This window comes from Mustela erminea, chromosome 3 (assembly GCF_009829155.1).
Source record: "Mustela erminea isolate mMusErm1 chromosome 3, mMusErm1.Pri, whole genome shotgun sequence".
Lineage (NCBI taxonomy): Eukaryota > Metazoa > Chordata > Mammalia > Carnivora > Mustelidae > Mustela > Mustela erminea.
The window spans coordinates 136042095-136065884 of NC_045616.1; the positions used below are offsets into that span (position 1 = coordinate 136042095).

The 23790-nt window shown below is 39.6% G+C and overlaps 1 protein-coding gene across 4 annotated transcripts in view; it reads left to right on the top strand.

The window, feature by feature from the left end:
• The first annotated feature begins 1670 nt into the window (after nucleotides 1–1670).
• The window catches only part of RANBP3L (RAN binding protein 3 like), a 46152-nt gene continuing 24032 nt past the window's right edge, over nucleotides 1671–23790 (top strand). For 3 of the 4 annotated variants that reach the window (XM_032337589.1, XM_032337590.1, XM_032337591.1), the window contains exon 1: nucleotides 1673–2268. In XM_032337589.1, coding sequence (XP_032193480.1) covers nucleotides 2178–2268 — 91 coding nt within the window. In that variant the 5' untranslated portion in view covers nucleotides 1673–2177. Of the gene's footprint in view, nucleotides 2269–23790 lie in introns of all 4 variants that reach the window. The other variant, XM_032337593.1, reaches the window with a different exon arrangement.

Genomic DNA, 23790 nt, shown 5'->3' on the forward strand with positions numbered 1-23790 from the left:
AGCAATATTTTCTCTCAGAGAGAAACCTACAGGATGTAAAAGATTTATGACACATATCAACTAAAGACAGCGTGTGGACCTTGGGGTCCCAATTTGAACAGAATGTAAAAAAAATTTTTAAATTATGAGACACCAGGAAAATAACTACACCACGTGAATATTCAATTACATTAAGGAATTGTGTTTAAATATTAAAAGGGTGACAATTTAATTATGGCTCACTTTTTCAAAGTCCTTGCATTTTAGAAATATATATTGAAATATTTACGAAAGCAACAATCTCTGGGAAGCTTCAAATCCAGTGGTGGGGTGGGAGACGAGAGTGGCTTTGATGAAACAGATTTGAAATAAGATTGACCGTGAGTTGATAATGATTAATCCAAGTGATGGTGCATGGGACTTACTATGCTCCTCTTTCTACCTACTCATATGCATATTTTAAATTTCTCATTATAACACTCTTTTTTAAAGAATCCATTTCTCTCAAGGGCTGGCTTACGATTTTGTGGGTTATTCAACTTACCTATGTAATAATAGGCTTATTAGTGAGGTCCACAACTTGGTAGAATATTGATAGCTTTATGCCTCCAGCAGCCTTCTATCATGACTGTTGGAGACAAATGCCAACCATTAAAGCAGAAACTATGGTTCTCTAGTAACAACAATCTGTTTCCAAGTAGCTACGTACTTCTATAACCTGTTGCACTGTGAGGGACCTCAAACTACAATAAGTAAGCTATTGAAAAAATAAAAGCAGTTTAATAAATAACAGTAACCGTGAAAGAGCCAGCACACAGATCTGAAGACTTTTCATAACTCCAAGGATGCTTGGGGACTTGTTAACTGTGTCAAAGTCGGAGAAGGGCTTACCCAGATCTGGCTAGCGGGTAACCTAGTTAAGGTGTCAGGTTTAGCACCAATTTCCAAATATGCCCAGGAAGCTGCACCACCCAGACTTTGAGGAGGACCACTCTGCCTTTCTCCTTTGCCCCAGCCTACCACCTGGGGTCAGACTCTAGGAGCTGTGAATCTTCAAGGGCAGGATCTGCTAACATTCAATACAACTTCAGAGGTAGCAGAGTTTCCAGTCAAATGAAAGGTGCTGGGGTTTGTTTTTTAAACAATAATCCAATATCCTATTATTTCAATGAATATTTCAGTGAAATATGCTTTGGCAGCACAAGAAACCCCTGGAGAAAGCTGTGTTTTATGACCTAGAAGTGGAATGAATTAGAGAGTGCAAGGGGAAAGAGAGGTAGATTGTTGGAAAGATAATGTTTTATGTGTTTATTTGTCTTCCAGAACTCCAAATAGTTGTGTTGGCAGGCAGGCTGCTCCGTAGCTGCCCCCTTCTGAAGACTCAGAGGTGTTTACAGAAACTGAAAGTTCCAGCAGTATATTTCCATGAGCTCATTACCGGTTCCAGTTATACCCTTTAGCTGTTGCATGTGCAAATGAATATCCACGCAGAATAAACCTCTGCTCTGAGCTTTTGCTTAAATTACCAAGTAGCAGAAGTCGGGTATATGATTACTGTAACATCAGGGCATCTTTTTAGAATCCCTGCTTTGGTCACTATCATTCAAAGCAACTCCAATACCATTTCTTGCCTGCCTCTTTATGCTAATCAGCCTCGCTCCCTTGGCTCCTCCTCCCTCAGCTTCCCTTAAGAACTGTTCACTTTCAGCTGTCACGAAGGGTAACTCAGACCAGGCTTTGAAATCATCTGATTTAACTCAGCAGGACTTTTTAAATTTTGCGTCTATTACTCCAGCAGTCCTCTCTAAATGCCAGAGGCATTCGATTTCATGTGAGCAGATGAGGCAAGAATTGCCAAAACTGTCATTGGTTAGAAATAGTTATTTTGTAGGATTTTGCACCAGAAAGGGGGAAAGCTTCAAAGCGCTTTGAGATGAAAGAAGAATTAAGTTGTGTTTTTATCCAAACGAATTGTCATCTTTATATGTAAGGGAAATTAAACTGGTAAACATTTATTTCAAGAATCATGACTCGGAAGCACTTGGAAGTTTATTAGAGAAGTAAATGTTTTACACTCAAGGACAGGAACTGCATGCTTCTCTGTGGCTCTGGGTGTCTGATGAAGACCATTTTAGGTTACTGACCAAGAGAAGGAAATGCCCTAGTGAGACTGCATCCACAGCCCTATCGCCAGCACCATGTCTACCGTACAAAGAAAAGGCAGCAGCCACCTGTTTAACAGTCCGTACACCTGTAAACTGAAGCTTCCAGAAGACCAGCGACCTCAAGGTGAGTCAGCCAGGCTAAAGGGCTATGTGTTCAGTGATCTCTGGGCCATTTGCATTTCAGGAAGAATGGTAGGCTGGGGAAGTACCTGGGGAATCTCTGGTTGTAAAATTCTTTACCATCTTTTTTTTTTTTTTTAACTCTGAGACCAGACATACTCGTGATGCATCAGGGTGAGTTAACGTGGATCTAATATTGGTTTTGAAAGGACCGTGGGAGACGATCAAGAAAGAATATTCCTTGGACTTGCAACTCGGAGGCTTATATGCTTAAACTTCTGGCCACTGTCATTTTTCTAGAGTGTGATAGACTTGTGTAATTCAAAACGCCCATCCAGGCAAAGCAGAATCAGCTACAAGGGGAACTTGCTGAGAGTAGCTTTAAGATAGCCTGGAACTATCTTCCCTGCCCTGCCACTAATGGCACATTTTTGGATTTAGAGTTTAAACCTAATTTTTGCCTGGGTCTCTGACGCATTCATCTGTGGGAAAAATAAATATATTCTTAACTCTCTTCCTGTTATGATGTAGGAACAGCTGGAGACAGACAGGGAGAAGTGTCACATTTCACGTGATGGGTTCTCATTCAGACTAAACTATCTACCTGGCAGCCAGTTTCACCATCAGTCTTTTAAAATTTTTACATCTACTACCCAGCTGCATCGATTAGTGGCAGATGGTGGACACGAATAGCCAAGAGGATCCTTCCAATCCATTCTGTCACGGACAGCAAAGGACACTTGGGGGAAAGGCAGGGTGCTGTCATAGATGACATCATCACTCCCCAGAGGCTGAGTATTGGCCCCAGGCGTTTCTAACTTGCCCTCTAACGGCTAGTGGATGTCTCTGTGTATGGATCTAGGCTACCAGAACTTGATTTACTTTTCCACAGACAGTTTTAGATTTTAGTGGCATGGAAAGTGTTGGCTCATGCACTGAAAACTCCCATTTCCAAGGTGGCATCTATGTGCTGACATTTGCAAGACAGTGTTAGGCCACCTCCCTGCCTTCGTTCCTGGACTTAGGCTGTACAAGGCTTGGCATAGTGCGGGTAGAAAATACTTTACAAGAAATGGAAATAGCAGAAAATTTTAAAATCATTCTGTATCATCAGGGCTCCTGTAAGCTATTTTAAACTAATTGCCTTAGCATGTCAAGTCCCGGAATGTGCCAGGGTTTAATCATAACATTGTAAAATTCTTACCCTTTTGTTAGTAAACTCTAAATCATCATAGGTTTTTGTTGGCTTTTCATTTTGTTTTAAATGCTTAAAGTAACCTCCCCACTCCGTTGCTAATATAATATTTATTCTATAAAATTTGCCAGGGAGAGCATTAAGGAGATGGTAAAAATCATCACCCAAAGATAGTTGCTATTAACTTTTTAATGTATATTCTTCTAGCCTTTTCTTCTGTGCACATGTACAGCTTATTCCTTGGCTTGTCTTTTAAATAGAGTTATTTCACATATAGTTGTCTTGTAAACTGCTTTTTAATTTAATAATCGATGACAAACAGATCTCCATGTCATATATTCTTCTACAACCTTATCTTTTTTAAAGATTTCATTTATTTATTTGACAGACAGAGATCACAAGTAGGCAGAGCAGCAAGCAGAAAGAGGGGGGGAGTAGGCTCCCCGCTGAGCAGAGAGCCCGATGTGGGACTCAATCCCAGGACCCTCAGATCATGACCTGAGTCGAAGGCAGAGGCTTAACCCACCACCCAGGCACCCCTACAACCTTATTTTTAATAGTTGTATACTATTCCTTTAAATAGATGTAACAAAATTCCTTAGGCAGCTCTCGATGGGACATTTTATTTCTATTTTTTTCCACTATTACAAACAACACTGTGTTTCATATAAGCTAATGGATAAATCATTGCAGAGAAAGATTACTTTCTTGGGATATATCCTTAGTGGTGAAACTGTGAAGTCAAAGAATATGTATGTTTTTAATATTTTGTGGGCTTTTTTGGTGTTTGTTTTTGTTTGTTTGTTTTGCCAATTGGTCCTCCAACCAGAAGTTTACATTTTCAGTAATACTGGTGTAATATTTTTAAAAGTTTTTCCCAATTTTATAAGTGGAAATACTATCCTGCTGTTTTCTTCACTGAAGGCAGTCTGTCTTAATATTCTCTCCTCATACTGGCCATATTCAGAGGACACTGGAAATATCATTATGATGACATACTTCCCAAAATACCAACAAGACGAGAAGTCTGGTCTCTTTTCTCAGACTGAAGTTTTTGCCTAGAATGTTTTGAAAGCAACCATATTCTTCCACAACCGAGTCACAAAATATCAGCCCACATAAGCCACAATCCATAAAGCTATAAAGCATGCTAATGCAATTCACACAGGCCATTGACAGCTACAAAAACTGTCATCTAGAGGTCTGAACTGACAAGTGACATTGGGCAGTGTTTGCTGTGCTGCTAAATAGTGTTCTAGTTACTGTGCTGTAGTTGAAAAGTGTTCTTTGAGTGTAGCGGCCTTGATTTTTCCTCCATGCTCTATTTGCACCTTGCTATTATGCAAAGTTCAGCAAAGGTCCAAGAAAGCAAAAGCCATTAGTTTCAGAGAGTGAGGTCTGCTGCGGATTTATTCACTGAGGTATTCTGAGTTTGTGGCTTTGGCCTACCACACCAAAATTCCAACTTTTTAAACTTAATGTACGGGCCATGACTAGCTGGCATTTAACTCTTCCAAGGGCACAACTGGATTCAACACATACATACTTTCTAGACTTCCATGCTCTGTGTTGAGGTGCTTGATGTCATAAAGCTGTGCTTTTTGGGTGATCACTGAGATAAAAGTCACTTGTTTTTTAGCAACTCTCTGAACAATGACTATGCAAAGCACTGGGCTGGTCACTGAGTACATGAGTTGAATCAAGCCGACTAAGCCGTGGTGTCCAGTCCAGCCAGTATTTACCTGCTACAGCAACAGCTGGTACAGAGTCCGGAACAGAAGTCCAGGAAGGTCCTCTCTCTACTTGTTGCTGTCTGATAGCTTCTTCTGGGAGAGTTCAAATCCACTGATATCTAACTCTAATCTGAGACCACATTTGTCAACATTAACCTGTGTATGCAAAACCTCTACACTGTTCAGTACGCGATACATGTAGGTACTAGGCAAAATTCAACATATGTTTTATAATGCTGTATACTTTAAAATTTACAAAGTAAATTTCTAAAAGCCTTTAAAAATTATAAAATTTTCAATACGTTACCTTTATTTAATTCTCACAATAGTCACACAAGGTCATGTATTAGTTAAGATTCTCCAAAGAAACAGAATCTATACAATATGTGTGTGTGTGTGTGTGTGTGTGTGTGTGTGTGTGTGTGTGTAGATAGAGATAAAGAAAGAGATAGAGATAAAGATAGAAATTTATTTTAGGGGCGCCTGGGTGACTCAGTGGGTTAAAGCCTCTGCCTTTGGCTCAGGTCCTGATCCCAGGGTCCTGGGATCGAGCCCCATGTCGGGCTCTCTGCTCTGCAGGGAGCCTGCTTCCTCCCCTCTCTCTCTCTCTCTGCCTTCCTCTCTGCCTACTTGTGATTTCTCTCTCTCTGTCAAATAAATAAAATCTTAAAAAAAATTATTTTAAATAAACAAAACCTGGGTCGCTCAGTTGGTTGAGCATCTAACTCTTGATTTCAGTTCAGGTCATTGCCTCAAGGTCCTGGGATCAAGCCCCGTGTGGGGCTCTGTGCTTGGTGTGGAGTTTGCTTGAGAGTCCCTCCCTCTCCCCTGCCCCTACCCCAACTTGCATGCTTGATCTCTCTCTCTTTCAAATAAATAGCCTTTAAAAATTAAAAATAGTCTTTAAAATTTTAGATTAAAAATTTAAAATTTTTAATTTTTTAGAAATTTAAAAAAATTTATTTTAAGATATTGCCTCACACAATCAGGGAAGCTGGCAAGTCCAAAATCCTCTGTGTTGGCCATCAGGCTGGAGTCCCAGGCAAAGAGCTGACCAATGTTGCTGCTGAAATCTGAAATTTCCTCTTGCTCAGGGCAGGTTAGTCTTTTGTTATATCAAACCTTCGGCTGATTGGTTGAGGCCCACAACATTCTAGAGGGTAATTTGCTTTACTCACAGTCCACCAGTTTAAATGTAAATCTTACCCCAAATCACCCTCACCAAATCATCCAGAATAATGTTTGACCAAATATCTGGTACTGTGGTGCAGCCAAATTGATACATAAAATTAACGATTTTAAGTGGGCATCATTATCTCAATTTCAAAGATGTGGAAACTGGGAATCCTTAAAGTCAAGTGATTTTTCTAAGGTTATGTAGTTATTAAGGCCTACTTTCAGTGCACTTTCTGCGCTATAGATCTGAATCATAGAACCCATGATTCCTAACATTACAATGTTTAATTTTTTTTCATTGCTCCATATCAAAGGACGTTCTCTGCAAACCCTCAAGCTGCATTAGGATTCCTTCTGCTTTTGTTCATTCTGACACCACCTGAGTGTGCTACAATTTAACTCAATTCTGGTTTTATCCAAACTTAGTGAAGACTCCCAAAGTGAAGGGCTCAGTCTCATGGGACGGACCATTTCAAACACCAGCTACAAAATTTCAGGCACCTCCATTTCTGCCTGAGTGATTGCAAATGCAAGGCTTTCCACAACTCTCCCAGGTTTAAAACTTTGGTAAAATGACTCATAGAATCCAAGTAAGCCTTGTACCATTTTATTACAAAGAATGCCCATGAACAGCCAACTGAAGAGATACATAAGGCAAGGTTTGGGAGGGTTCTGAGCTCAGGAGTTCTGTCACCATGGAGTCTGGGTCTTCTGCTCTCCCAGAACATCAGTGAGATCACCAACGAGGAAGCTCCAGTGAGCCTGGGTGTCCAGAGTTTTCATATGATTGAACTCAATTTCCAGTCTCTCTTCCCTCTCTTCAGGTTGGGGGTAGGACGTAGGGCTAGAAGTTCCAACTGTATAGTTGCTTGGTCTTTTTGGTGTGGCTAACCCCTCCCTGGAGACACCTCATTAGCAAAACAGACACCTGACACTTAGTTGGGAAATTCTAAGTGCTTTGAAGCTCTGTGCAAGGAATAGAGAACAAAAACCAGATCTATTCTTTATTACATCATACTTTGGCTGTGATTTCTGGATGAATTCTGTTCTTAGTGTCAGGTCAGTTTCCTGCAAGTCAAGAAAAATGCCTTCAGTCGCATACTTATTCAGTACAGTTTTTGTCAACTGCTGGATTCTGTGTTAGACACCAGAAATGCAAAGATTTTTATCTCCCAGGTTTGTTTTTTATCATGTGTTTTTTTAGAGGAATTCTGTAATGAGAACTCAGCTAATGATACCTATTCAACTTTTTGGGTGAAAGAAAAAGTGGTTTGATTCCATAATGTTCTGACTTTGCTGTACGCACCCTCATTCTTTGTATCTGAGCCACACTCCTCTTGAGGGTTTCAGAAGGCACTTAATTTAGCTTTGAACTTAGTAAATACAAATATAAAGGCTAAGGGGGCCTATTTACTGTGCAATCAAATTTGTTCCGAAGTCTGAACTATTGAGTGCTGCAAACGCACTCTCTCCCCTCAATATATTCTGTGAGCATTTATGAACGTACTTAACTTAGAACACCTAAAAAATTTAAATGCTTAGAACTGAAGACACAACCATGAGAAAGGGAGCCCAGTAGTGGCAAACAATGAAATAATGCCTTTTATATGAAAACATTAGGTGAAATATATATATTATGCTTCTCAAAATAGATTTATATTAACTTTCCTTTTTTGTGATTCTAAAACTATGATACGGCCTAGACAGCGAGACGTCTTTTGGATGACGCATGCCTATATAAACAAGGGTCAAAGAAGAAGGCGTACACATATTTCTGTTTTTCTTTCACCAAAGGGAGCCTCACGGAGGCTAGAATGAGTTTTGTCCTATCTGCAAAACCATTTTACTCTCTTTTAAAGGCACAGATTGGTGGAAACAAATATAGATCACTTTAAAATAATTAGAAAGGAGAGTGTTCATAATCTGTTAGATTTGATCATGTTCAAGCTCTCGCCTAGGACAGGAATCCTTTCCATTAAAACGTCCTTAATAGGTGGCTCATATATAAGGATTTGTAAAATATATGTAATGGCTTAAATTTCATCTTCCTACCTCACACTCATTAGGATGGCTACCATCAAAAGAAAAAACAACAACAACAACAGAAAATAACAAGTGTTGGCAAGAATGTGAAGAAATTAGAACCTGTAGGCACTGTTGGTGGGAAGGCAAAATGGTGCATCTGCTGTGGCAAACAGTATGGTGGTTCCTGGAAAACTAAAAATAGAATTATCATGTGATCCAGCCATTCTACTTCTGGGTATCTCCCCAAAAGGAGACAGTAGGGACTCAAACAGATATTTGCACATATGCGCACGGCGGCATTATTCACAAAAGCCAAAAGGTGGAAGCAAACCCATCTGTCCATTGACAAAAGAGTAGACAAACAAAATACAATAAAATACAATACACAATACAATAAAATACAATACACAAACAAAATACAATAAAATACAATACACATACAATAAAATATTATTCAGCCTGAAAAAGAAAGGAAATTCTGACACATGGATAAATACAGCATGGATAAATCTTGAGGACATCATGCCAAATAAAACAAGCAAGTCACAAAAAGATAAATAGTATATGATTCCACTAATAGGAGATGGCTAGAGTAGTCATTCACAGATACAGAATGCAGAATGGCAGTTGCCAGGGTCTGGAAGGGGGACTAGGAAGTTATTATTTAATGGTGCAGACTTTCAGTATTCAAGAGGAATAGGTTCTAGAGATGGATTGCACAAACATGTGAATGCAGTTAGCACTATTGGACGGTACACTCAAAAATGATTAAGATGCTAAATTTTATGGTATGTGTATTTTACCAAAAATATTTTAAAGCCATGGCTGCCCAGAGCCATCCCTAATTACATTTCTGAATTGGGGCTTAAAAAAAAAAAACAAAACAAAAACAAAATAAACCTTCATTTTTCCTATTCCCAAAACAAAAACTAGAAAGAAATATTGTGCTCATCTTCAATTCTCAAAAGTTATTTTTTTAAATCATTAATAAAATTAATAAACTCTTAATTTCCATTAAAAAGAAATAAAATATTACCAAATATTAGAAATGATAGAGGGTGTTATTACAGATCCTATAGCTAGCTATTAGAAGGATAATAAAGGAATATTATGATTACCACTGTGCCAAAAAGATAAAAAAAAAAAAAAGTTCAGCAGCCACTCATGTAAAAACTCTAAAAGGATTTAGAAAAGAAGGGAACTTCCTCAACCTGATAAAGTACGTTTTCAAAAAACTGACAGCTAATGTAGTACTTTCACTATCAATGAAAGACTTAACACTTTCCTACTAAGATTGGGAAGAAAACAAGGTTGTCCATTATAATCACTTATATTCAACATTATGGAATAGGACTAAAGGTCCTAGCCAGTGTACTAGGTTAAGAAAAAAAAAATAAAAGTCTTACATATCAGAAAAAAAGAGGTAAAACTATATTCACAGATGGATGATAGTTGGTATAGAAAAACATCTAGGAATCCATTAAAAGAAAAAATACTAGAATAAATGAGTTTACCAAGGTCACAGGATAACAGCATATAAAGTCAATATACCAAAAAACATTGTATTTCTATATATTAGCAAAGAATAATTGGAAATTGAAAATTTTTAAGTATCCTTTTAGTAGTAAGTTTTTATAAATATCTATAGATAGATAGATAGATAGATAGATAGATAGATAGATATTGATATATATATTTAAGGATTGGGACACCTGGATGTCTCAGTCATTAATCATCTGTTTTTGGCTCAGGTCATGATCCTAGGGTCCTGGGATCAAGCCCTGCATAAGCGGGGGCTCAGCAGGAAGCCTACTTCTCCCTCTCCAACTCTCCCTGCTTGGTTCCCTCTCTTGCTGGCTCTCTCTGCCTGTCAAATAAGTAAATAAAATCTAAAAAAAAAAAAAAAAACCTTAAAGATTAATTTAACAAAATATGTGCAAGACCTGTATGTGCACTTAAATAAATGCAGAGAAAAGTGAAAGAATATTGAACTAAATACACAAATTGGAAGGTTCAATATTATTAAGATATCAATCCTCCTCAAACTGATCTAAAGAGTGAAGGCCATCTCAATCAAAATTCCAGTAGACTTCTTTTTCATTGGCAAGCTAATTTAAAATTTATAAGGAAATGCAAAGAACCTAAAAGAGCTAAATGAATCTTGAAGAACAAAGTTGACAATTTGTACTTTGGATTTCAAGATACAATAATCGAGATGATGTAATATTGGTATAAAGATAGAAAGTTGATTATTAAAATAGAAGAAGAAGCCCAGAAATTGATTCACTCATTTTTGGCCAATTGATATTTTTTTAAAAGATTTTATTTATTTATTTGATAGAGAGTACAAGTAGTCAGAGAGGCAGGCAGGGAGAGAGGAGGAAGCAGGCTCCCCGCTGAGCAGAGAGCCCGATGCAGGGCTTGATGCGGGGCTCGATCCCAGGACCCTGAGACCATGACCTCAGCCGAAGGCAGAGGCTTTAACCCACTGAGCCACCCAGGCGTCCCTGGCCAATTGATATTTGACAAAGACACCAAGATAACTCAAAGAAGGAAAGGTAATATTTTTTGTAATAGCTCTGGAACAAATGGCTAACATGTTACTAAAAATGGACCTCATTACCTTCCTCACACAAAAATTAATTTGGGATGAAATATGAAAATACAAAAGCTTAGTCCCTAAAGCATCTAAAGGGAAACACAGGAAAATATTTTCACAAAATTGGCATAGGCAATTTTTAGACATGCAAAAAAATAGATAAACTAGACTATGAACATTAAAAAACATTTGTTGTTGGGGAGGATATGTGCTATGGTGACTGCTGTGAAGTGTGTAAACCTGGCGATTCACAGACCTGTACCCCTAGGGATAAAAATATATTATATGGCTATAAAAAATTTTAAAAAAGAAAAAAATATATTTGTTGTTTAAAAGATAGCATTGATACAAAAAAAGAGAAGACTGGGGGTGACTCAGTCTATTAAGCATCTGCCTTTGGCTTGGCTCATGATCCCAGGATCCTGGGATGGAGACCCCCGTCGGGCTCCCCGATACTGGGGAGCCTGCTTCTCCCTCTCCTCCTCACTCATGCTCTCTCTTGCTTTCTCTGTCTCTCTCTCTCAAATAAATAAATGAATAAAATAATTTTTTTTAAAAAAGGAAAAAAGACTAGGAGAAAACACTTGTGATATATAGATCTGAAAAAAAGCTTATAATCAGAACATGTAAAGAGCTCAATATCAAAAATTTGATTTAAAAATAGGCAAATGACCTGGCAGACACTTTAGAAAAAGGATATACAAATGTCCAATAACCACCTCAAAAAATGCTCAACATAATTAGTCATCAGGGAAATGCAAATTAAAAACACTGTGAGATACCACTTTACATCCACCAGAATGGCTAAAATTGAATACAGCAGTGCAGAAAAATAAATAAATAAACAAATAATAAATAAATAAATAAATACACCATGCTACTGTGTTTCAGAGAATGTGGAGCAACCAGAACTCCCCTTCACTGTTATGAAGTGGTGTGACCAGTTTGGAAAACAGTCTGGCAGTTTCTTTTAGAGTTAAATCTATGCCTACCCTGTGGTACTCAATTCCATTCTTAAGTATTTTCCCAAGAGAAATGAACATGATATGTCCACAAAAAGCTTGCAGAGGAATGTTGATAGCGGATGTTATACCTATGCGCTCCGACATTTGAACAACCTGAATGTACCTAAGCAGGTAAATGGATAAACAAACTAGTATGTCCATAGACTGGCATACTGCCAGGAGTAGAAAGGATTGAATTACTGATCCATGGAACCACACAGATGAATCTGAAACTGCACGACATTTTGGCGATGAAGACAGGAGGCTGAGCCTATGGAATGAAGGACTCTGAGATTGGCAGCCAGGTAGCTCATACAGCGGGGTGCTGTATACCCACGGGCTGGTAAGCTCTGCCCACAGCACACATTCTAACCCTAAGGCTGTGTTGGAAGGCTATCTGTTAAGGATGCTGCAGACACCTCAGATGGTAAATTCTCCTAGGAGAACAATCAGATCTCTTTCAAAACTAAGATTCTGTGATTTGGCCCTCATTCTTTCATTCATTTGGATGTTGCCTCCTCAACTGTGTTGTACAAGTTCTTTGGGACCAGTTACCTGGGTTTATACCGGGGACCAAGCACAGTGCTACCATGTCACCTATAAACAAATCACATTTTGTCACGTGACAGGCCCCGTTTGAAGCACTTTGCGTGTGTTAGCTCATTTCTTTATTAAAGTCCCGTGAGGTAGGTAACATCAAGACCTCACAGCTGGGGTCTTGAGCCAAGATCCTAATCCAAGAAACTCCAGAGCCTGTTTAACCCATGTTTCTGTCCTCTTTGGGGGGCACAAGATAGATGCTTAGCGAAATACATGCAGACTACCTGAGTGATGGCTGGCCCATGAACTCCGTTTGTGGTTCAGTTTAAAATGTGTTGTCATTGAAGCCACCAATTAATTCCTATATGACTGCTCACCGCATACAGCTGTCTCCCAAAAGGGTGTATCTGACCCTGAAACAAACAGGTAAGAAAATGCAGCAGTGTCAGTGCAGACCTACCAGCCCAGGGCAGGTGGTCTGCTTCCTGGGCGAGCAATTGTCCCTTAAATCTCAGTGACTGCATGGTCTCCATCTCTCCCCACATGAAGCGTGAAAGGTTGCTTTGTACCACTTTTGGAACTGGGCTGATATGGCCTTGGAGAGATGATTTGGATTTTAACTAAATACGCAAGAAGTATCCAAAACTGCAAATGAAAAGGAGGTTAAATAATTGTCATTATTGGGATGCCTGGGTGGCTCAGTTGGTTAAGCGGCTGCCTTCGGCTCAGGTCATGATCCCAGTGTCCTGGGATCGAGTCCCACATCGGGCTTCTTGTTCAGTGGGGAGCCTGCTTCTCCCTCTGCCTCTGCCTGTGCTCACTCTCTCTGACAGATAAATAAAATTTTTAAAAAATAATTGTCATTATTATCATTCGCTCTTTTATTTAAACTGAGGGCTCCGTTCAAAGAACTGGCTCAACTTCTACCTTAAATCATTAACTTGACTTGACGTCTTAACATTCAGGTGAGGTAAGTTTCACACCTGAGTTGCTTTTTAATGAAACCTGTTGGGAAAACCAGCATAATATCCAAAAGTCAGGATTCAAGATGCAGCGAATACCTGTATTCAGTTAAAAGGTGCATTCTTTCTACCCAGTGATCAGAAGACTCACCCTGCGTGGATGGCCAATAAGTAAGCATGAGGTCATAGGAGAAAGATCTAGACTACCAGCGAGAGATTATAGTCTGAAGTGGCTTTCAGGGTTAACTAAAGCCACAGCAAAAGAGCATGAAACCTGCGGCTGTGTGCTGAGCCAGGAGACAGGGGTTAAACTCTAACTGAGGAAATGAAAATGGACCTACAGATTCAACCAGAGAGAGAGGAAAGGGATTTTTTGTAAGTGGTCTGTATCAGTGCAGGATGGGCTTCAGGTCCAAAAAGAACCCAAGGCTAACAGGACACAAATTCCTTTCCCTCGGCGCATGCAGAGAAACGACCAGACTTCCAGACACTATAGCTTGGTAACTTGACTGTCCCTCTCGGGTAGGCATCTGTAATGACTGGTTTAAATAATGAGCACCAACCTTTCTTGTTCTGATGAGAGGAGGTAATTCATGAATGAAGTGTGTGACCATCTAGAGAGGAAGGAGTTGAGGAGGGAGAACACCGTCTTTCTGGAAATGGACATTTGGGGGCTAGGGCTGTGAGTGTTACACTTTAGTTGTCTTGCAGAGAAATGGAGTCACAGATAAAGACTCGTGTGCATGTGTGTTTTTATAAACTGAGCGTGGGTAAGACTTAGGCCAGCGCTACTGAATAGGAGAATCCGTTTTACCAGTAAGACCAACTTTGTCACAAGGAACTTCATTCTCAAGTATGGATTAATGTTTTGGTATTATTTGCCATTTTTCTTTCTGAAAATCAAAAAAGCTAAAGTGAATTGGTAGATGGGATTATTTTGATAGTAGGACAAAGCAAAGTAGATTTCAAGGGACTTCTAGAAAAGAACTCCAGCTACAAATATACAGAGGAAAAAAAAATAAAGATTTAGAAAACAAATCTTCAAAAACTACTGTAATAGAGGTATCAAATGTCTTTCTATCTTTGTAGACATTTCTCACATTTTAATTCTTTGTAGACATTTCTCACATTTATTGATTTAAATTTAATTTAAATTCAAAATATTGTTATTGCCTATTTCCTTGATCATAGCAGGCAATTAATGTTCATTAAAGGAATCAATTCATTTTCCTCCCAAAACTTCATCCAAGGGATTAATATTCCTCAATCACTGAATGTGAGAGCTTCAAACTCCACTTTGTCCAACCGATCCTCACTAGAAAAACTGAAACCAGAGCCAAGAAGTGCCTCAAAGTTAATAAGGCAAAGAACTCCTACTGTGTTCCTTCTACATCTATCGGAGAATTTTATGATCAAAGGGCCACATAAGAAAAGTATCTAAAAAGGTTAAAAAATCAAGAGGAGATAAACTTGCATTTTATCTCCTTTGAAAATACCATAGAAAAGAGTATTTACTTGTGTAATAATCCTAATATTAAGCATGTTGAGAAAATGATGAATATGTAGGGGCAGGGGGAGAACAGGAGATGTGGAGGGAAATGGGAGGGAAACACGTGGGGAGGTGCTGGAGAGAAACATGCAGCCAAATGAGAACAAGGAAAGGGGAAGGCAAATGAAGAAAAGCTGATTTTTTTAAAAAGTCCCCAAATGTGCTACATACATATGCTGAGATATTAACCAGCCTTATAAAGGAATGAAATTCTTCATACATGTTCCAGCATAGATGAACCTTGAAGACCCTATGCTCAGTGGAATAAGTTAGATACAAAACGACAAATGGTGTATGATTCCACTTACACGAAGTGTCCTAGAGCGGTTGGATTCACAGAGTGACAGAGCTGAGTGTGGTTGCAGGGTGCGGGCAGGGGGAGTGGAAAGAGGGGTTAGTGCTGTGTGCACAGAGTTTCAGTTTGGGATTACGCAAAAGTTCTCGAGATGGACGGTGGTGATAGTTACACCTCGATGTGGATATACCTAATGTCGCTGAACTGTACATTTTAAATGCTTAAAATGGTAAATTTTAGGTTATGTATCTTTTCCCACAGTTTTAAAAAAAATTGCACGTAAAAAATGGATGAATTTAAAGGATCGTTCTCTGTTTTCTTGAGAATTTTTCAAGTCATATAAATTTGAAAAGTGTTTTTCTCTTGTAGCATGGTAAGCAAAATATTTCTGTTTGCAAATTGCTACCTGGCCTTTACTTCTGCCAGATTAGTTCTAACATCAGTGCAGTAAGGTATCTGCAGCAGGCATCACTCTATTCCTGTCCAGTTCTGTGCCCGAGGAGGGCCCGCAGGGCATTTCAGTGACGATGAATGCCCGCCTGCCGGCTTCTGTGAGTTCCCAAGAAGAGAATGAGGTCCAGGGCTTCTGGGCTTATGAGCGCCTTGGGTGGGCAGCTCTGCTCCTTTCTTCTGGCCTAGGCCTCCAAGGTCTTGTTCTCAGGGGAATAACATCCATTTATTCCTGTGGAAACAAGAAAACAAGGAGCCTTTTCTCCTGCTTGCTCAAAGGCTCAAAGAGGAATAAGTTTAAGGAAAAGAGATTTGGAATTAGGAGAGGTTGCAGTCAAACTTCTCCATCCGGCCTGTGTCCTTGGAATCATGGAGGAATTTAAAAATAGTGTGCTTCTTTACTAAAGAGGAAGAGCTTAAATTTATCTGAATTCGACGTATGAAGCTATGCTTCAGCCATATTGACTTATTAATAGTCTATGTGACGAGTGACTTAATTCTTACTAATATGACACTTCGTGTCAAAATCACCTCTTTAATTTTAGCAGCCCAGAAACACTAGAGAATTACTTAAAATAAAAAGATATCATTTTAAACCTGTGCATGTGCCTGTTCAATATTAATCTTCAACATGTCATAAAACTTAGATGATATTTCTCTTTCCCCTCTCTCAGCAAAACGGAGAGACCCGTTCCTAACATATGGAAGCAGTTTCACACTGCAAGTTATTCTGAGGGGAAAATATGTGATTTATAAACGCTGTCAAATGAAATATGTATTTCCAAATGGTACCAAGTTGACCAAGCACATCCCAGGACACGTTCCCCATCTTTATTACCCCGTGGGCATAAAGGAACAGTGTCGAGAGAAACAAACAGCCCCTTTTGGCATTCTCAATCCAGAAGTCCCACGTTTGTTGCTGGTAAACATATTCAAGTCATCAAAGATCGCAAGTAACCTTATCATAAAATTGTTTCATTTATCAATAAAATAGCTCCTTCAAATTATGGAGAAGTAGGTATGCTCTGTTGAAAGTAATACAGTGGTCTGTTATTTTGGTCAGTGATTGACATGGAGATTTTGGATGGCAAGGCTCACCAGGCCACAGGTCTGCCAACATTCTCGAATACCTTTTTTCGTCAGAATGGGAACAGAAATGGTGAGATTATGTGAAACCTCTTACAGTGTTTACAGAGGGTGAAACAGAAGTGCGGGGGGACTGACACAGTCCGAGACGGTCTCTCGGTGAGGCTTGTACAGAGCACGGAGGGAGCGGAGCTGTGACAGCGCAGGCATCTCACAGTGTCAGGAAGCTGGCCAGTAGTCATTTCGCTCACAGTGGAAGCTGGGGCAGGGGGTCGGGGGAGTCTTGCTTACAGGACAAAGCTCCAGATTTGGAATCTGCTCTCACGTGCTTTACCCATAAGTTTGAGCTGTATGATCTTGGGCACCTCTGCTAGTTTTAGAGCCCTTCTTTTCTCATGATGAACACACGGTTTCATGATGTTTCTTCTGAGAATCCTGGAAGAGCAGAGCTTACTGAGCATTTTGTGTCTGCCACCCACGCTCAGCCTTTTGCCCACATCAATTCGCTTAGTCCTTACAACTCTGTGAAGAATGCTTTATGCTCTCCATCTTACAGATGAGGAAACCTGCCCTAGTTCATAGTTAGTATATTCCGGAGATGGAATTTGAGTCCAGGTCTGTTTTCTGCCAAAGAGTAGATGTTTAAAACTAGGCATTTTGGCCCCAAGTAGCCACCAAAATCTGATGTTTTTAAACCTGCTTTATAATAGGTGAAGTATGATGCAAATGTAAGGTTTTCTAGTACACCAGTCCATCAAAGAAGCATCTTGGGAGAATACTAAGGTCTAATTTTTCATGCCACTTTCTTTCTTTCTTCCTTTCTTTCTTTCTTTCTTTCTTTCTTTCTTTCTTTCGACAGAGAAAGAGAAAGCCAGAGGGAACACAAGCAGGGGGAGTGGTAGATGGAGAAGCAGGCTTCCCACTGAGCAGGGAGCCCAATGGGGGCCTTGTGGGGCTTGATGTGGGACCTCTATCCCAGGACCCTGGGATCATGACCTGAGCCAAAGGCAGGTACTTAATGACTGAGCCACCCAGGTGCCCCTTTATGTTACTTCTCAAAAGTCATATTGAGTTAAACACTTCAAAAGGCAAAAGGATAAAGACTAATCAGGACATGCACAAGCATATCACATGGGAGCTACTGTCTTTAAGAATGAAAAAAGAAATAATTCAAAGAATTATGTTGTGATCCTGGAATAATAGTAAAATTTAAAGGAGTGTGCTATGATATCTATTTTAAGTTACTGATCACCCCCAAATATAAAGCACAGTGCACATGATGACCATATATTTTGGGGGGTAATTGCAGAACACACTTTGAAATATAAAGCCTGGTTTTTTCCCTTCACCCTTGTGTTTTGATCGACAGAATGATTTTGCCAGATCTTCTATACCAAATGGTTTAATTAAAATTACCTGTTTTTTTAATAGGTGCACTTTTCCACTTATACAGACATTGTGAACTCAGTGACTTTAAAAAACAAGAATTTTTCTTCAGCTGAATTACTGCTACTATAAATCTCTGGATTCTAAAATGCAAATGAAATTATTTCACTGGCTATCTCCCACTATCACGTAAAACTGGATAATAAATTAAGCAGCACAGTTTGGAGGTGAGGTTGGACGGGTGTATTCAGCGCAGAATTCTCAGGGCTTGGTCCTACCACCAGAAGGGTAGCAAGGTCTATATTTGACACAACCTCTAAGTCTTCTTGCTTCTTGCTCACACTGGAGACATTCATCATCTCTATTCCTTGGTTTTGCAAAATTGGCCTGTGTGTATCAAGTTCTAGACCAAGGTACACACCAATGCAGGAAAAACTCTAGACTCTTTAGAATTTGCAATGAACAGATTCCTTGAAGATTATCACCATGAGAAGCAGATGAGTTCAGAAAATCGGATGGATTACATAAACTCTGGGTGATGATGGCTGTGTTCAGTAAATTGAGATAGACTTGTCTCATCTTCTCTAATTTCTTAATCTGATATGATTCCCATTTTGAAAATGAGTGATTTCTTTATCAACATGATATTGACAAGAAGAGGAATAGCTTTCCTGTGCAATTCTCGTGCTGGTTCTTTTTGTCTCCAGCGTGCGCTTCTCGTAATGAATCAAAACTAGAAATGCTAGATTTCTTAGAATGAGCAGTTAATAACTTCGTTTTCGACAAGAACTTAAAGCAGCTCAGAAAAATGTAGAAGTTGATTGACAGGGTGAGTGTTTTTCCCTTCTACTTCATACACTGTATTTATTACGGCAGTTTTGTATTTTTTGGTACACAGAATTGGGTATGACTTCAGCCGCAATGACCAGGATTGGAAACAGTCCAGCAGGGTCCATTCATCCTGTGTCTCAAGTTGAGTTAGTGTTTTGTAATCAGCCTGGAAACTTCCTGTGTAAACTGCCTCTGTTTTCCTCCAGGGTCCTGGTTATTTTATCTTCAAGGCAGTACAAAGCATCTCATAACATAGTACCAAGAGTGTTCCATCACAGTTCATAATGTCAGTCTGTGACCCTGCTACCTGCTCTGCGAAGACTTAACTTTTTATATGTCGGTGGGTGGGTGATTTGTTGTTTATTTCATTCCTTTTCCATTTTTATAGAACTCCTCCAGGTATGGCTGGAGAGAATTACAGAATGTCTCATGCTTGTGCTTCCCATCTAAAGTTCACTTGCTACGATGTGTCTATTTTTTCTACAAAAGAGATCATTTTTAGAGTTGAAACTTTAGGCGTTTCCGATTTTTGTCAAAGAATCTCAGTACCATGGCAAGGTTTTTTATGTAGTTTATGCTTTTCGCCTGATTTATTGCCTTGCAGAAATGAATATTTTAATCAACATTTAATAATCTCAAGCAGAGTGGTGCCTGGGTGGCACAGTCATTAAGCATCTGCCCTTGGCTCAGGTCATGATCTCGGAGTCCTGGGATTGAGACCTACACTGGGCTCCCTGCTTGGCAGGAAGCCTGCTTCTCCCTCTCCCACTCCCCCTGCTTGCATTCCGTCTCTTGCTGTCTCTCTCTGTCAAATAAAATCTTTAAAACAATAATAAATAATCTCAAGCAGAGACATTTTCTGAAAACAGTTTTCAAGAAAAAAAAATCAGATTTTAGGCACATCAAAGCAGCAAACCAACTTTTGCATCAGAGAGGAAATCATTAATTGCTTTAAGCAAAATAGCTGCATGACTGATTTCAATATCAATGTCAATATTTTAATATCCTTACTACAGGGATTTCTAGTTAAGTCTTCAGAGTAGCCCTTGACTTCACCTGACATTGAGTCATAACAATCGTAGTACGTGGTTTGAGTAATAATCATTTTCTCATTAATTGTCAGGTTACTCAGAACATCTGGAGGTTTAATCATTGACTCCACAAGTCTCTACTGCCATCTTCCTAAATTTGGTCTCAGATGAAAGAAACCGGGAATAGTCTAGAGGACTGCTTCTTAAATATATATATATATACATATATATCTCTCACCTGGGGATAGTGTCAAATCCAAATGCTCATTCTGTAGGTCTTGGGTGGGGCCTGAGAGTCTGCATTTCTAATAAGCACCCTGTAATGCTATTGGTCAATCTGGGCCACTCATCGAGGACCAACAATCTCTAAAACTATGTATGGGCCACAGCCTGAATTCAGGAACTTCCTGAGAGTGAAAGAAGAAATATAGGAGCTCAATGAGGAGAAGGGACAAGAAATAAGGTAAGGTAAGGATAAGGATAACAATATAAGGTAAGGAAATAAGGTAAGGATAAGGTAATGAGTGAAAGGAAAGAGAAAGACCCTTGAGGAACAATGAGATGTTTCCCCGAGACTAACAAGAGTCATAGGGTTCTTGCATGTAACATTGGATGGCAGAGGAGGAGGAGGGCAGGGAATCTGACTTTTAGTGAATGTCTTCTGTGCAAACTGTAGTCTGATATATTGCTAAATGTTTATGGATGGGTGGATAAATCGACTGGTAGATATGGAAGATACTGCAAATATCTGGATATGTGGAGAGAGGTGTGCGTATATGGAGAATAGATGGACAGACAGATAGATGGATGGGTGACAGATGAGGTTCTGCTTTGTTCCAAACAGGTTTGAAGAGGAAGCTGTACCAGGTCCTCCATATGCATGCATTGCTTCAGTCCTCATGATAACCTTTTCAAAATACATATAGAGAGAGGTGATAAAGCTGAGGCTTAGAGTAATTAAAACAAAAACAAAACAGAACAGAACAGCTCTAGGACCGTTATACTTCACAGCTCCAAAATCCATGCTTTGACCAGTCCCAGAACTGGACATAAGTAAAAGAGGCAGGGGCATAAAGAACAGTATTGGAGCCTAGGATAAGAGTGCACAAGAAGAAATTAGAGAAGAGGATGTGGCAGACATGTAGATAGGTCCAGCAAGAAGGGGAGAAGAAAATGCAGCTTGCCAGGGCCTTGGTCCAAGTGGATAATTCCAGTCCTGGTAGCAATTAAGAAGTGACCCATTTGGCAGAGCCAACCCCTCTGCAGGGGGGCTGTTGCCACTTTCTTTCCTGCCAACGCTGTTTCCATAACCCTTCTGGCCCCAGCTAGAGTAGCCTGGTTCTATCCAGTGTGGACGACTCAGTTTTCACTTTTCCTGAACTACCAACACAGCAGAGAGGCCGGCTGCAGGACTCTACATGGGAGAAACTGTGTAGCAGAAACTTGGGGCCCTTAGCAGAGTCCACCCCATTCCCGCTGCTCTGAGTCAATGGTACTCCCTGTTCAGGGTCTTCCTCCTCTTCTGCATCTGCTTTTGGCTGCACAGATCCTTTGGAACCTCCTTCTCTGGGATGATTCATTGAGAAAATCCTCCAGTTGCTTTCCTAGATGAAGCAGGTTTGTCAGAGACCATTGGTTAGACATACAGAAGTAAAAGCAGGGACAAGGCCTTGCAACCCACCTAAAATTGGGGGAGGGGGAAACTGTGATACTTATTAGAAGAGGAGAAAAAGAAGTTTATGTTCACTCGCTTTCAACCTCATCTTGTACCACTTGTCCTCTCTCTCTTGCCTTGCAAGGTGTCTTGTACATAGTCAACCCTCAAAACACATTTTTTGAATAAATGGGTTGATCAATGACTACATCAGAAAGAAAAGAGGATAAATTTAAAAATATAAAATCAGGGGCACCTGGGTGGCTCAGTGGGTTAAAGCCTCTGCCTTCAGCTCAGGTCATGATCTCGGGATCCTGGGATCGAGCCCATCTCTGCTCTCTGCTCGGTGTGGAGCCTGCCTCCTCCTCCTCTCTCTCTCTGCCTGCCTCTCTGCCTACTTGTGATCTCTATCTGTCAAATATATATATATATATATATATATATATATATATATATATATAAAATATACATATAAATATATATTTATATGTAATATATTTATTTATTATATATTATTATTTATTAGATAGATAGATAGATAGAATCATAAGAACCTTGCTTATGTTTTGAAATTTTCCTACTGGGTCAAGTAAGAAACCCATTATGGATTTGATGCCTTGATAAATGCTTAATTTTGGCATCGTCTTTGAAGCCAAAAGAGTTGTTTGGGAGAATCCAGATGAAGGAAGAGATGTGGAGAGTCTCTGCTTTCCAACCACGTGCCGTGCAGTGTCAGGGGGAGAAGGTGGTTAGTCTGAGACTACTGTACCTTCAATCAGACGGTGTATACCCCTGTCCCAGCACAGGGGTATTCACAAAAAAGATGCTCAAAAAAGATGGCTGGCACAAAATATTATAAATAAATATTTATTGAATTAATGAACAACAGTGATGTACTTACTCTATCATAGGTCCTCCAAGCTGCAAGGAACACTTAATGCTGCCCAGAAGATTGCTTTTGCCTGTGTTTAGCTGCATGTTTTGATCAAGGGAAAGTCGCATGTCCATTGTCTAGGGTTAGGGCTCCTCATGCTATTTTAGGCAGAACTATCCTAAGGCCAGTTTAGAAGAGGCTAATTTATAATTCTAATTCATAAGTATTCCCCGGAACATTCACAAAGACTATTTTCTTTCAAAGTCACTGGAGTTCTCATTTCTTAAATATAATGTAATTGCTGGGAGAGGAGACTGTTCAAGAAGGAACAGGGCACTGAGTATAGTTTAATATGGATGGGAATGATAGTACATTCTTGTGCGCTTTCTGCTAGAGCTTGCTTGGCTCCAAGGGCAGCCAGTGTAGTAAACGCTTGCATGAAAAAGTGAACGGTTTACTGGACTGAAAGAAGGTACCCAAAATCCCAGGGCCCAAGAGCTTGGCAAGGGTGCTCTGGCAGAGTTTTGACACTCTTATGGGATTGGATTATGGGGAACTGGAAGACCCCTTCCTAGCATATAAAGAAAACAAGTAGTTGTCTGATAGTTCCTTGAAACTCTTCAGTGAGAGTTTTATTTATTCAGCCCAGGGAGGGCAACTTACCTTGGCTTGTATTCCAGGACAATAGATTGGTAATGGCTGCTGGAAACCTGTAATGAGAAAATTCTAAGATCATATTTGGGCTCATTAAGAAAGTGTTGTCACTTATACTTCAACTTAAGAAAGATGGAAAGAGGAAGAAAGAAAGAGAAAGAAAGAGGGAAAGGAGGCAAAATGGAAAGGAAGGAAGAGAGTTGTCATAAGCTAGCAATGTCAGCTAAGAGTTTTGGAATGGGGATTGGTGGCATGCCACATATTTCATATCCTTTCTTTAAAGATATTTTCTTTTTTATTTTTGTTTTGTAAAAATCTGAGTACTTACATCCAAAAATCCATTTAATTGTCCCATAAACTCTGTGAGGTAACTATTGTTATAATCTTCATTTTGTTTTCAGATGAAGAAACCAAAGGTACAAACATATTATTTCCCCAAGTATTAGTGCTACATGTGCCTAACTTCAGGGCCTAGGCTTTTA